The sequence below is a fragment of the Enhydra lutris genome, unplaced genomic scaffold, assembly GCF_002288905.1.
Source record: "Enhydra lutris kenyoni isolate GAN:26980312 unplaced genomic scaffold, ASM228890v2 scaffoldscaffold3, whole genome shotgun sequence".
Taxonomy (NCBI): domain Eukaryota; kingdom Metazoa; phylum Chordata; class Mammalia; order Carnivora; family Mustelidae; genus Enhydra; species Enhydra lutris.
In genome coordinates, this window is record NW_019154087.1 from 28232573 (window position 1) to 28245689 (window position 13117).

At 35.9% G+C, this 13117-nt stretch overlaps 1 protein-coding gene across 4 annotated transcripts in view; it reads right to left on the reverse strand.

The window, feature by feature from the left end:
• The window catches only part of LOC111154080 (B-cell scaffold protein with ankyrin repeats 1), a 307642-nt gene extending 295975 nt beyond the window's left edge, over nt 1-11667 (reverse strand). For 2 of the 4 annotated variants that reach the window (XM_022513462.1, XM_022513454.1), the window contains exon 1: nt 11500-11666. In XM_022513462.1, the coding sequence (XP_022369170.1) occupies nt 11500-11569 (70 nt within the window). In that variant the 5' untranslated portion in view covers nt 11570-11666. Of the gene's footprint in view, nt 1-11499 lie in introns of all 4 variants that reach the window. The other 2 variants (XM_022513469.1, XM_022513445.1) reach the window with 2 other exon arrangements.
• Between the last annotated feature and the right edge of the window lie 1450 nt (nt 11668-13117).

Genomic DNA, 13117 nt, shown 5'->3' on the forward strand with positions numbered 1-13117 from the left:
ACTATTCAGTCTTTCTTTAGGTTAGTAATGGTTTTGTACTGAGGATGATCTTTATGCAATAAATCATTGTGGATTTTCTTTTCTTTTTAAACACTGTGCAACAGATTTACATGAAGAGAGAACAAAATTGAAATATTTATGAATGACAGGACACCAAACTGCTATACAAATGTAACTTTAAAGTGCATAAACAAATATTACATATATTAACACTACAAAGCTGAACAAGTAAAATTGTTAAAAGTAAACATAGAAAAATAAAAACTACAAGTATATATACCATGTCTTTTCCTATTTTTTTAGCCATTGTACATATTTTCAATTATGTGCAAGTATTATTCTAGAAAAAAGAATAATAAAACAAAACATTTCATCTTCTAGACACACAAGAAGGGTATTAAATTTCATTTGCTTTTAGACACTGATCAGATTTTTTCTATTTGCCCCAGAAGATATTTTAAAAATAAGCTAAATATTCTAAGTTATAAACATTTCAGTAAAAATAAACTAGTTGTTATCAGGTTAAAAGTTAATTTAATATTGGAAAGTGCCCTAAAATTATCTTTATGTAAAAGGTTTTGTGAATTTTTCATTTTTTTTTTTCATAATTAAAGAAAGCCCTTCTGCAAACTGATTTGAAAAGGAAAGTTGAAACCAGGGTTGTTATCTAGAGCTAGATTTATAACTCAGAAGTGGGGAATTCAGAAATGGCTACAACTTCATTTATCCTTTCCATAAACTTAATTTGGTGACTTTACTGTCACCTTTGTGCTACCAGCAAATCAGCAAGCATCTATTAATGTCCTTACCTCTGCTAAGCAGATGCCAGATGCTACTCCCTCCTTTCAAGAGCATCCAATCTATGTGAGTAATAAAAGCCATTGTCTTATTAGTGTTGTTTACATACACTGTTTGTCAATCTCCAAGACATAAAATTCTCAGCTTAAACTATTTGCATTTATATCAGTTATTATTGTTTCCATCAGAAAAATATTTCAGCAGTAACTTACTTGGGTGACTACTAATAACCTATGCTGGCTTCAAAGGTGTGTTTCACTTACAAACATTTCTAACATGGAAACTATCTGGCTATAACCAGGTAGTCAACTTAATCTTGATCTTAACTTTGGAATGTTCTGATGAATAAAATCCCAATATTTGAATAACGTGAGGCCACTTACACAGCTTACATGATTATTGACATAGTGGCTGGTTTACGTAGTCTGACATGTGAAAATATCTGTAAAATCAGTTGCTCGGTTGAGACACATACATACTATTGAAATACCGATTGCATAAGCACACACACTCCAAAATACTCTTATATTTAGAATATGGTATGCATGTTCCCAGGTTTTTTTTTTTTTTAAGGTTTTACTTATTTATTTGAGAGAGAGAGGGTGCCTGAGTGGGGGCAGGGTCAGAGAGAGAAGCAGAATCTTCAATGAGCAGGGAGCCCGAAGGAGGGCTTGATCCCAGGACCTCGGAATCATGACCCGAGCTAAAGGCAGACACTGAACTGACTGAGCCATCCAGGTGCCCCACACATACCCAGTCTTATTGCATTCATACAACTTTACTTTTCTTAACAGATGATCCCCTTCTAATTTTCCTCCCATTTTCTCTGGCGCATCTCACAATCAAAGTCCTCATTTGAATAGTTAGAATTAATCATAAGGGAATTAAAGAAACAGCCAAATCTTGTGCACCCTACACAGCCTGTCAATGTCATTTTCCCTACTCTATACCCTCTTCTGTTTCTATTCCTAACATAGATATAGCCCTTATATAGCCCATCTCCCTCTCACTCAAAAGGTGGCCAGAGCACTGAGGAAAATATGGTTAAAAGCAGTATAACCGATCTCTGGTTTGAAAGAACCATCCTCTCAAGAACTATCTGCCACTTAACAGGGATTAAAAACTTGGTGTAAAAACCCCTTTTTCTCTACCAGTGTTAAGATGACAATACATTCCATGATTAAATACATTTGTGAAACAATGGACTAGAGAAAATTGAAGATACATTGTTAGTTGCAGAATTTCTCAGACTACTGGAATGTCACAGTATGCACATTCAAAACTGATTTTATAGAACAATTTTTCCAAGGAACATATATGCTACATAATACCATTCATGCAGCACAGTACTAAAGGAAGCAAGCCCTGGGACTATGAGCTCAGGTTTTTCAGGTATTGGCCACCAGACAAAAGAAGTTATGAGTCAGCCTTCATAATGTCCCATGAGTCCACCCATTTGACTCACCTAGAAACAGACATGATAACTATCAATCGTAGAGCACCTACTATGCTGCAAGTCTTACCAAATGCTCTTTCCTCTTTTCATCATGAGGTACAAAGAGGTCTTGTAACAGAATTACCTAAAGAATGAGGAGCCTAGATTTTTATATGTACCAGATGAGAAAATTATTCTAAGGAGTCATAAAGTAATAAAATATTTGAATATAACATAATAAAATATGAACATACTTTTTAAATTAATCTTCTGTATTTTTCTAAGGAGAAGCAGGAATGAAGTATGTGTTAATTGCTAACTTCTCAGCAGACTGGTTCTCACAAAAGAATAGAAAAGCCCTCCCTTTCTTTCCATAATTACTAGTACTTTCTAATTACTCATAGGTTACTCAGAACTATTTGCTTAGGTGGACATTTCTATTATTCTCCTGACCCTCAAAGATCTAGGTGAGACATTATATAGACTTACCCTCTTTTGGGAACAAATTGCTTAGACATAATTAAAGCAATTCTGAAAATATCACTAAAGCTTTACCTATACAACTGTATCAACTTATTTTTACTTATATGAGGATATTAGAAATGCCTTCATCACAAAAATTAAAAGACTCTGAATCAACTCTGCTATGACCCAGTTTCCATGTGTGCTGTTTTCTTCTTTGGAGGGGAGGGTGGCAAAAGGGATGGAAGATAATATACGGATAATATATAAATCTTCAAGAATAAAGAAATGAAAAAAATCACATTTTTATTTTAAAATAACATGATATAAAAACAGAATTCTCAAAATGGGAGAAGTGTTCTTTACCCACTAACTATTTTCCCTGAAGACAATATACAATTTCACATATAAAATCATATAATTTTTTTTCATAGCAGATCATAGGTTTCAATAAGTTCAATCTGTAGGGAATACCCAGAGAGGCATATTTGAGATATTCCTGTGTTTAATATAGCAATCAGAAAAATTGAACAGGACAACTGAAAGAACATTTATATGAAGCTCTCCATCTTGAGATTCATAAGTATGTGACACCAGAAGTGCTAAGAAAGAGCAATGTAAACACATTCCTTCTAATAAAAGTGAAATTTGAATACTACCTCATGCTGAAAAGTAATAACATTTGCCATTTGCTAAGCACCTGCTCTGAATGCTCCAGGCACTTTACAAATAGAATTACATTTAATTATATCAAAAATAGGTGTGCTACCTATTTCAGATATAAAGAAATTGGATTTTAGAGGAGTAATTTGCTCGAAGTCACAGAATAAGTGACAGTTCCCATATTTGAATTGATATAGCTAGATAGAGATATTGTATAGGCAATCAATCAACAAAGGTGGCCACATTTAGTTGCCTTTAAAATAATATTTATTAATGTTAAATTGGAAAAATGTTAGGAAAACAGGTGAGAGATTAGTTTGACTGCTCTGTAATATAAATAAAAATCTTGATATATTTTAAGCTGCAATTCTATATGCATATCCAAAGGTCAACCTTAAATTTCTATTAAAAAGGCGTTGCATGCTTTTTTTTATTGTAATATCTTACACAATTTATAACTAACCAATAAAACATTAGCTACTTTCTTTCTATATAAAGGACAATTAATGATTTAAAGAATTTTAAAGAATTTTGTGAGAAAATTCACTTACATGGGAGGACATTTTAAATATAGAAAGCAATACTTTTGTCACATTTGTTCACAGAACCACAACAGGAAAAGTTCAACTTTCATGTGGTTATAGCATGAATGAGTGGAAAGTTCCCAACTTTATCTTTTGACTTAAGTAAGCCAAGTTATTGTATATTTCTTTTGAAACCTAGGATCTTTCATATGCAGATTTTTCTACACAAATTAATCCAATAGAAGATTTAGTAACATTTAAAGTTGATTCTCCTAATAAGTATATAAATATAATACGATTCCAATGGAATGAAAGGCATCTATTTTTCTTGGTGCAGATCCAGCAAATAGGAGATGGCTCATGAGCCAGAAATTCTTGGGATCCTGGCCTAGTCTGTTCCAGGTGCCAACAAGCAGGTTCAGTGCCTTCTGATTCCCCAGCTTCCTGATAGTGATAAATTAGCAGATCCCCCTGGCCGATTATGAAAACTGGCTCCCGTAGCTTTGTTAGCAAAATGATTCCTGATGACCAAGACTAGAGATTGCTCACAAACCCCCAACATAGTTATGTAAAAACTCAACTTCCTATATTAAACTTCTTTCTGTTTAAAATGGTGAGATTGCTTTCATTAAATGCCTCTTAAATGCCTCTAAATCAATAAACAATATTCCAATTGTTTCATGAAAGGAGAAGTAGATAAAATAATCTCTAAATGGAAGTGGAAGAATGGAAGAATATCTAATAAGAAACAAGAAAACTATGGAAAAAGAAGATCTCTTAGGAGTATTTTCCTTACCAGATATTGGCTTTGAAATAAACAAATACAACTGGAACAGAATAGAGAAATCAGAATTCAGATTCTAAGCTCTATAAGACTTCATCATATGGCAAAGGTGGTATAGCCAACACTTGATCAACACGGGGGTTAGAGGCACCAGCCTCCCATGCAGTTGAAAATACTGCGTCTAACTTGTGATTCCTCAAAAACTTAACTACCAATAGCCTACTATTGACCAAAGGCCTTATCAATAACATAGTTAATTAACACAGTTTGTATGCTATATTATATACTATATTCTTAAAATAAAATAAGCTAGAGAAAAAGAAAATGTCAAGAAAATCATTTCAAAGAGAAAATACATTTACAGTATGATACTGTATCAAAAACAAAACAAAACAAAACATGTATATGTGAACCTGCACAGTTCAAATTAATGTTAAGGATCAACTGTATTTTAATGTACTGGGAAAAGCATGCTTCATTTAATAAATGCTGATTTCTCAAGTGCTGCCCTTATTTTGAAAAACTTAATCTCCCAGGGGTACTGAGATAATAGCTAGTAAGCTATGCTACTTTTATACCTCCACTTCTGCTTTTACCAAGATAAATGTCATAGGCATTCTCTCACTCTGTATGCCCCAATTTAAATACATTTTTAAAATTTCCAACAGCATGCCATCAATTTTATAAAAACATCTTATTAAAAACATTTAAAAACACTGTTATAATTTTATAATTAATACAGCTTTATAACTACATAATTCAAAATTCTAAACTTAACAGTGATTAACTCTTATAATATTAATCTTTGAGTGAATTATTTCCTCACCAACCCTAGGGTCTTCAAATTTAGAGACAAAAATAACTACATGGATTTTCTTCCAATTTCAGTACCAAAGCAAGATAATTCCAAATATTCTTATCAGGAGGACTACTAGACTTATAAGACACCCTATTCTCAGTGCATAAAAGATATAATTTACAGATTAACTTTGGATGGAAGACGCATAGCAGACATCATTTTAACAATAACAACAACTTTCTAAAAGAAAAGAAGTTTACAGAAACAGAAGAGGTAGTATTGGAGAAATAAAACAGGAAAAGTTCAAATTTCAAGGCATTCTAGTCCAAAATCTTCTTTTCCTCCAAAAAAAGGGAACTTGTTCAAACTTGTTCACCTAAAAAGAAAGCAATTGTAAGGATACTACAGGCATTTTATGGAGACCAGATCAGAAGAACAAGTGCAGCTAGGTCTTACATGAGCTAGAAATGGAAAGTCAGAAACTAAGACTATCTCTCCTGCTTTCAGTCCTCAATTCCCTCAACTCATCTTTTTAATCATCCATTGTGGATGAGAGTCAACTGGCTGTCACCCTCTATTGTGTGTCATCAAACAGTACCCTTCCACAGACAGAAGTGTCATTCTCTTTTTTGAAAGGAAAGGTTTGTTGAGTCCAACAAATCTGCAAAAGCCAGACAAAACACATCATTGGCTAGTAAGCAAAAGCAGCAAGCTGCCTCTGAATTTAGTGTCTGTTCTTGACCCAAGTGACAGTTTCCAAGAATCTGAATGATACATGGTTTTACCCATTTATCATGGGTACAGATGGACAGAGCATGATAAAAAGGGGTCTCTGGTCTATACAGAAGTGCCTGGAGTAGTGAAAGTTCTAAAGTTTTATTCAAAAGTGATGACAGAATTAACGGAATTACCTCATTAACTGAACTGAAGGTAGAATTTTGCTTCAATTTCATCTCACTGACTTTCTCATTAGTGACCCAGTAGTTCACTAATTGTACTAAAATGCAGTTGTCCCCTGAGATTTTATATCAGTCTATTAAATCGAAATAAAATGCAATCAACCAATGAGGAAAGTGGGTAAATCTTAGGGATTCTTCACACAGTCTCAAGAAATACTCTACAGTTTGTCATTCTAGGGACGTGATTTCATAGAATCATACCACTTGGATATTGTAGGTTTCTTCCCCACATCTCTGATGTGGGTGTTTCTCCACTCTCTACACCCTCCAAAAAAGATATTATGACTTAGAAGTTACAAATTTAATAGTTTAGAAAAGCTCTTGTAGGAAATGAAATAAAATAATGAATTATTACATACTTTCATATAATTGTACTGAACAATATAACTTTTTTTGAAGATTTTATTTATTTATTTGACAGAGAGAGATCACAAGTAGACAGAGAGGCAGGTGGGGAAGCAGGCTCCCTGCTGAGCAGAGAGCCCTATGTGGGGCTCTATCCCAGGACCCTGGGATCATGACCTGAGCTGGAGGTCAGTGATCATGATCACTGAGCCACCCAGGCTCACCAACGATATAACTTCTTATTCAAAGTAGGTGCTAATCTTCTGATGTTCTCACTTATCAAGGTAATGTGATATCCATATCATATGAATTCAAAGTAGTTGACACAATAAATGCAGTCTTCAAAGAAGGCCAGGATTTCAAGTGGTCTTGGCACTATGTTATTTTTCTGAAAGTTAGGCATGATCCTTCCTATGGCTAAGTTAGAACAAAAAATGAATGGAATATTGATCCTTATCAAAGGGTGAGACTTAGTCTTCAGCATGGATCATAATTAAAAATGAGGCATATGGTAAATGAAATTCCAAGTAAGAAATTGTTCTTGTACCTTTTAGAATGTCTTTATAAAGTGGAACACATTAAAAATGAAAGCATGGGAATTGCTAATACAGAAAAGCAGTATAAGAGCTTAAAAAGAAAGGAAAACATGACACATAGTGTGATAAGACATAACTTAATTGATTGGACACACGGGAAATCTTATAAAAGACCACAAGGCATTGAAAAATTACTTCTCATGATTACAAAGGGAAGTGGTCTTTCTGGATTATTTCAATATGGAGGACTTGAAAACAACAAAGAAATTTCTGTTCAGTGGTAAATGTCTGAAAAAATAATTCTTTTTCTCTGAGTAAAAAATAAATTCAAGAGGGGTATAATTCCATATAATGTCGATATTTTTACCACCTGGACTATTTCAATGTCTGCAGTGAAATTTAGATAACATTCTTTATATTTAGAACAGCAAAGAATTACAAGGCCACAAAACAACTTATTTTTAAATAATAACTTCTGGAATGTTTGCCCTTCCTATTCTTATTTCATAGCTGTCTCTGAAATTACTGTAAGATATTCTATAATATATAAAGAAAGTAATAAAATGACAATGTAATTCATGTAATCAGGTAACAGTTATTTAAATTCTTAAAACCTGCAACATATATTTGGCAGGTATAATACTCTTTATATTGGATTTTTTTAAAACACATAGTAAATATTTTGGTAAAGGAGATTCTCCATCATCTTATAATTCAATGAAGTATCCCATAATGTTCAGTTTAATCCTTACTTTTCCACATATATTTACATACATATATATTTTGAACTGGGTCACAACTGGTACTCTGTGATATGGGAAAATAAAACATGTTCTCATTTTGTCCTATTAAATTCCCATTTTTTTCTTCCTTATAAATGCCCTACTCTAATGTCCTTTTAATCAATTTATGCTTAGTTCTTCCCACTGTGGGTTCTTCTTTTTATCCTCTCAGAACTATTAACCACAATATTTCCCCAAGGATATATCAGCATCTTTCTACAGGAAGCCATATTCCCTCATCTGTTTCATGTGGGAGCTTGATGCCTTCATTCAAGTTTTCCCCCAATTCAACAGAGTTTGTTTTCTCAATAAAAACTCTATCTTTTATATGTGAATATGACACTATTGACCAATGACCTAAGAATTAAAATGAGAATTAAAATAATAGCTAACATGTATTAAGCAATTACTATTTGCTATGGTACAGTGAACATCACTTCACATGCATTTTTTCTTTTAATTCTCAAAGCTACCCTTTCAAATAAGTGTTATTGTTCTCTCCACTTCTGCTTTTTAAATGAATAAACTGAGATAATGACAGATTTAGTTATTTATCCAAGATCAAACAGTAAGTAAGTAATAAAGCAGACTGATGCGAGGTGGTCTGAGTCCAGAGCGCATGATCACCTACAAATCCGTGAAAAAATTCTCGCTGATTTTCCAAGTATACATTACGTACATTGCCGTTTAAGTCGAAAACCCTAAGCAATATTATAGAATTATTTCACATTAAAATGAAAACACCCTAAGAGAGCTACCTCTCTTTAAAATCTCAGCACAAGTAACCTTATCAGAACATTTCCAGCTGGTCTAAAGGAGGCAAGTTTTACCAGTCACCAGAACAGAACCAGGGTATTTCCTTGGAATGAGAAATCAACGTTATTTGCTATGTTGGAAGACCGCAGTCAGAATGGAAAGCTTCAAATCTTCAATAACTTTAAGATAAAGAGAGAACTAAGTCCCTCACAAGTTGCATATAAGCATCTAGCACACGGTGAGACAGGGTAGGTGCCTTCCCTTTTTCAACTAATAATTCATTTAACTCTCTTCATTGGAGGCATCAAATAATGTTAATAAAAACTACAAAAACTATGGGGTGGGGAAAAATCTGCACTTTAACAGTCCTTATTGAAGGTAGCAGTTAAAATTAAATTTGTTTTTAAAATCACTAGTTTCAGGAATAAAGCAAGGGAAAATTTTCTCATTTGGATATCAGAGAACAGTATCTAGTTAAATATAAAAAAGAAAAATACATTCTAAATGGAATTTTTTTTAAAGATTTTATTTATTTATTTGACAGACAGAGATCACAAGTAGGCAGAGAGGCAGGCAGAGAGAGAGAGAGGAGGAAGCAGGCTCCCCGCCGTGCAGAAAGCCCGATGCGGGGCTCGATCCCAGAACTCTGGGATCATGACCCGAGTCAAAGGCAGAGGCTTTATCCCACTGAGCCACCCAGGTGCCCCTCTAAATGGAATTTTCATCTACTGTGCAACATTTTTACATTGTTTTAGTACTGGGTATCATATCTTTCCTACTTCCATTAAAAGACAAGTTGGTTATTCATCCATCTTTCTGGTGACACCATACATAGATGTCATTACAATAATCCATACACCTACTGCTAGAAATATAAAATCTTCATAGGCATGAAACTGTTTACCATTTTATACTCTTAGTATTACACAACTTTTGTAGGGAATAGAAGATTGTTGGTGAAGTCATGAATAGATGATCGTCAAATAATTATTAATTTTGGGACCATGGGAAAATCACTACTTGGGTCTCAGCTTTCACTTCTCTAAAATGAGGTTGGACTAACTTTACCACAATGTGTCATGTTAAGCTGAAGTCGACCATGCTCTGGGAACACTTGTCCAAAGCAGATAGAGAGGTCACGTGAAAAGGTTCTCCATGTGTTAAAAGAATTAATCAGAACTTGTTCTCATAGAAGACTATTCACAGGACTAGGCATAGGTCAGTATCAAAAGATAGTTCCTTATAAGAAAAATATTTCAGGGGTGCCTGGGTGATTGGTTCAGAGTCTGCCTTCAACTCAGGTCATGATCCGGGTCCTGGGATGGAGCCCTCTATCTGGCTCCCTGCTCAGCATCTGCTTCTCTCTCTAAATCTCCCTCTGAGCTCTCTCTCTCTTTCTCTCAAATAAATAAATAAATAAATAAAATCTTTTTAAAAAGGGAAAAAAAAAACCCCATTACCTTGGCTGATGAAAGTAAATGAAACAAGTGATAAATACCATATGGGGAAGGACCAAAGTAAATGGAGAAAAACACACAGAAGGAACAGTAATAATCAGAATGAGCTAACAGTTGGGTGACATCACTCTCGCATTATTCACAATAGCAAGTACCTCAAAGTATTCTTGAGTGTCAGGTGGAATAAAAGTCATTTTCTGGCTAAACTGTTCAACCAAGAAGTTTGAACAAACTGTAGCCCATTCTGTTTAACTAAATTGCTAGGCTGAAATCACAAATGTTAACACATTAAGATATCAAGGGCTCTAATTCCTTTCTTGTCATTTAAACTGTCACAAATGTACTTTCCACTTTAAGAAAAGCAGTTTTTAAAATTTTTATATTAAAAATAAACACTAGCCAAGGGAACCAACATTGCCTCAAAAGATGCTGGTAAGCTATGAGAAACTCTATTCAGCAAATGAGTATTTTCACTCAGATTTTCTTGTTGCATTTCTCACTGTGAACAACTCCAGTAATTTTAATACTCAAGCGAAGGCTTTTTCAAAATTTTAAAACCGAACACTTTATAATCATTATAAAGTTCACAAATGCATTTGAAACACTCAGGAAGAACTGAGGGCAACTGCCTCCATGTGCTCTATAAATCCATTTACGTATTCAACAACACTGACGGTTTCTCCTTTTAACAAGTCAGCAAAATCTGCCCAGTGAGGAGGCTGGACACAGAGTAACCTGTCCGATAAGCGGATCACAGTCCGCCCTTAGCAATTTACCGGGCTGGATTTGAAAGGCTCGGCAGATAAACCCGACAGGCGGTTTTGCAATACCACGTTAATTTTTAGAATTATGCATGATTTTAAAACACGCGCTTCACTTAAAAACCGTCCCAAGGCGACTGGAGAAACTGGAGGCCCCTGTCCCAGGTGCTCTGGCAAGTTCCAAGCACTCCGAAGTTGGCGGTGCACGCGGGTCCGAACACAGAACGCTCCCACCTTGCCCCTGCCAGACTGCCTCTCAAAGACGCCCGCCACGGAGGGGCCGGGCCGCCGGCTGAGCGGCTGACCGCGGCGGGAAGGAGCCGCCCCGGTGCCCCGATCCCCGAGGCGCGCTGGCGTCTGTGGCCGGAGCGCAATTCTCGCCCAGCCCCGAAGCCCTGCCGGCCTCCCGAGTGGCTGCCGGCACGCGCGCACACCCACCTGGGGGCGCTGGGCCGCTGGAGGTCGGCTCCCGGCTCCCGCCCGCCCGCACCGACGCCGCAGGCAGCATCGCAGCGGCCGAAGCCAGGCAGCCTAAGGACGGATGCGCGCCGAGCCTCGGACTCCCGCTGCCTGAGCTTCCCTGGCGAGCTCGTCTCTCGACCGCCGCCCCTTGTCAGAGCACCGCCCGCGGCTGCGGCCAGCGGGTCCGGAAACGCAGCCCCCAGGCTCAGGCCACGGGGCCACCGCCCGGCCTCGCGGGGAGCCCGAGGAAGTGAAACTACCCCGGGGCTTATGCTTGCCTGCTTTTTAGGCTGCTCGGGTTTCTCCGAACACTCTCTGGTCTCTCCTCACCTTTTCACTCGGAGTACCTGAGAGCAACGTTACCTGTTACTCCAACTCTTGACCCATTCTAGGCCTTCCACCATGCCCCCGCTTCCGGGAATAAATAAGGGTACCAGAAGGAGACACTTGCTGGGAAAGGGGAGTAATAGATGCATAGATCTGGTTATTGAAAGATATAAAGATGTAGATGTAGATATACAGTTGAATGTTTTTAATATTTCATTTTGGCCAGACTTTGTAGCCTAGAATCATAAATTGTAAAGTGATTTAAAATCCCGTACAAAATTTATTTCCCTCTCCTGCTCCAAGTCAGAACTGGTTCCAGCAAAAAATTAGATACGGATTGAAATAGGTTCTCCAGATAAGAGTTTACTTTGCTTGCTTTGAAGACGGAAATACTAAGATTTTTTTCCCAGAGCCTTAATATAAATGTCCCTTCTTCTCTCACGATCTCTAAATTAGTAATTTACCTTTTGAAATTGAAAATGCTTTTGAAGATCAACTTGAAGATCTGGTAATAATTCACGGCTTAAATGTCCCTCTCCCTCTTTTTAGAAAAGAAATCTAAAAGGGAGAGCTGTGTAGCAACTATTTATCTCAGGCAAAGTCTTTTTTAGTATCCAAAGTATCCAAAATGTTAACTTTTTTTCACATAACTCAATTTGTTTTTATGGTTTATACCATAATAAAGAAACCTTGAAGAAATATGTGAAATGACAGCAATTTTGAAACTATCACAGATATATTTTCCTGCTTTCCAATATTTGCTTTAAAGTCATTATTAACTTTAAGTTGATTTTCTGTATTGGAATTAATATAGCAAGACATTTTAGCTAATTTATGAAATAATACATTGAGAAGTTTGTTGTCTTCTATAAGTATCTGTTTACTAAGAGATCTCAGTACAATAAAGTAAAGACAGAGGGTTTGGTTTATAGGGAACATATAAACCCTTGGAAAATATTTTTAGAAATTCAATTCTTAAGAATATGTAAGTCTTTTTAAAACAATCCACTGGGGAGACCATGTCCTAACTGATGCATTTGCATATATATATGTCATATATATATACACACACATATAAAATATGCAAAATTTGTATAAATGCAAATGCATGTGTGTGTATATATATATATATATTCTTCACAAATATTTCAACCATGATTTTGAGGAGGAAGGAAGAGACAAAAACATTCCACCTTATGCTCCCCAATTAAGTGTCCAAATCTCTGAAGGTATTTCAGTTTGTTCCATGGAAATACACAGTGCTCAT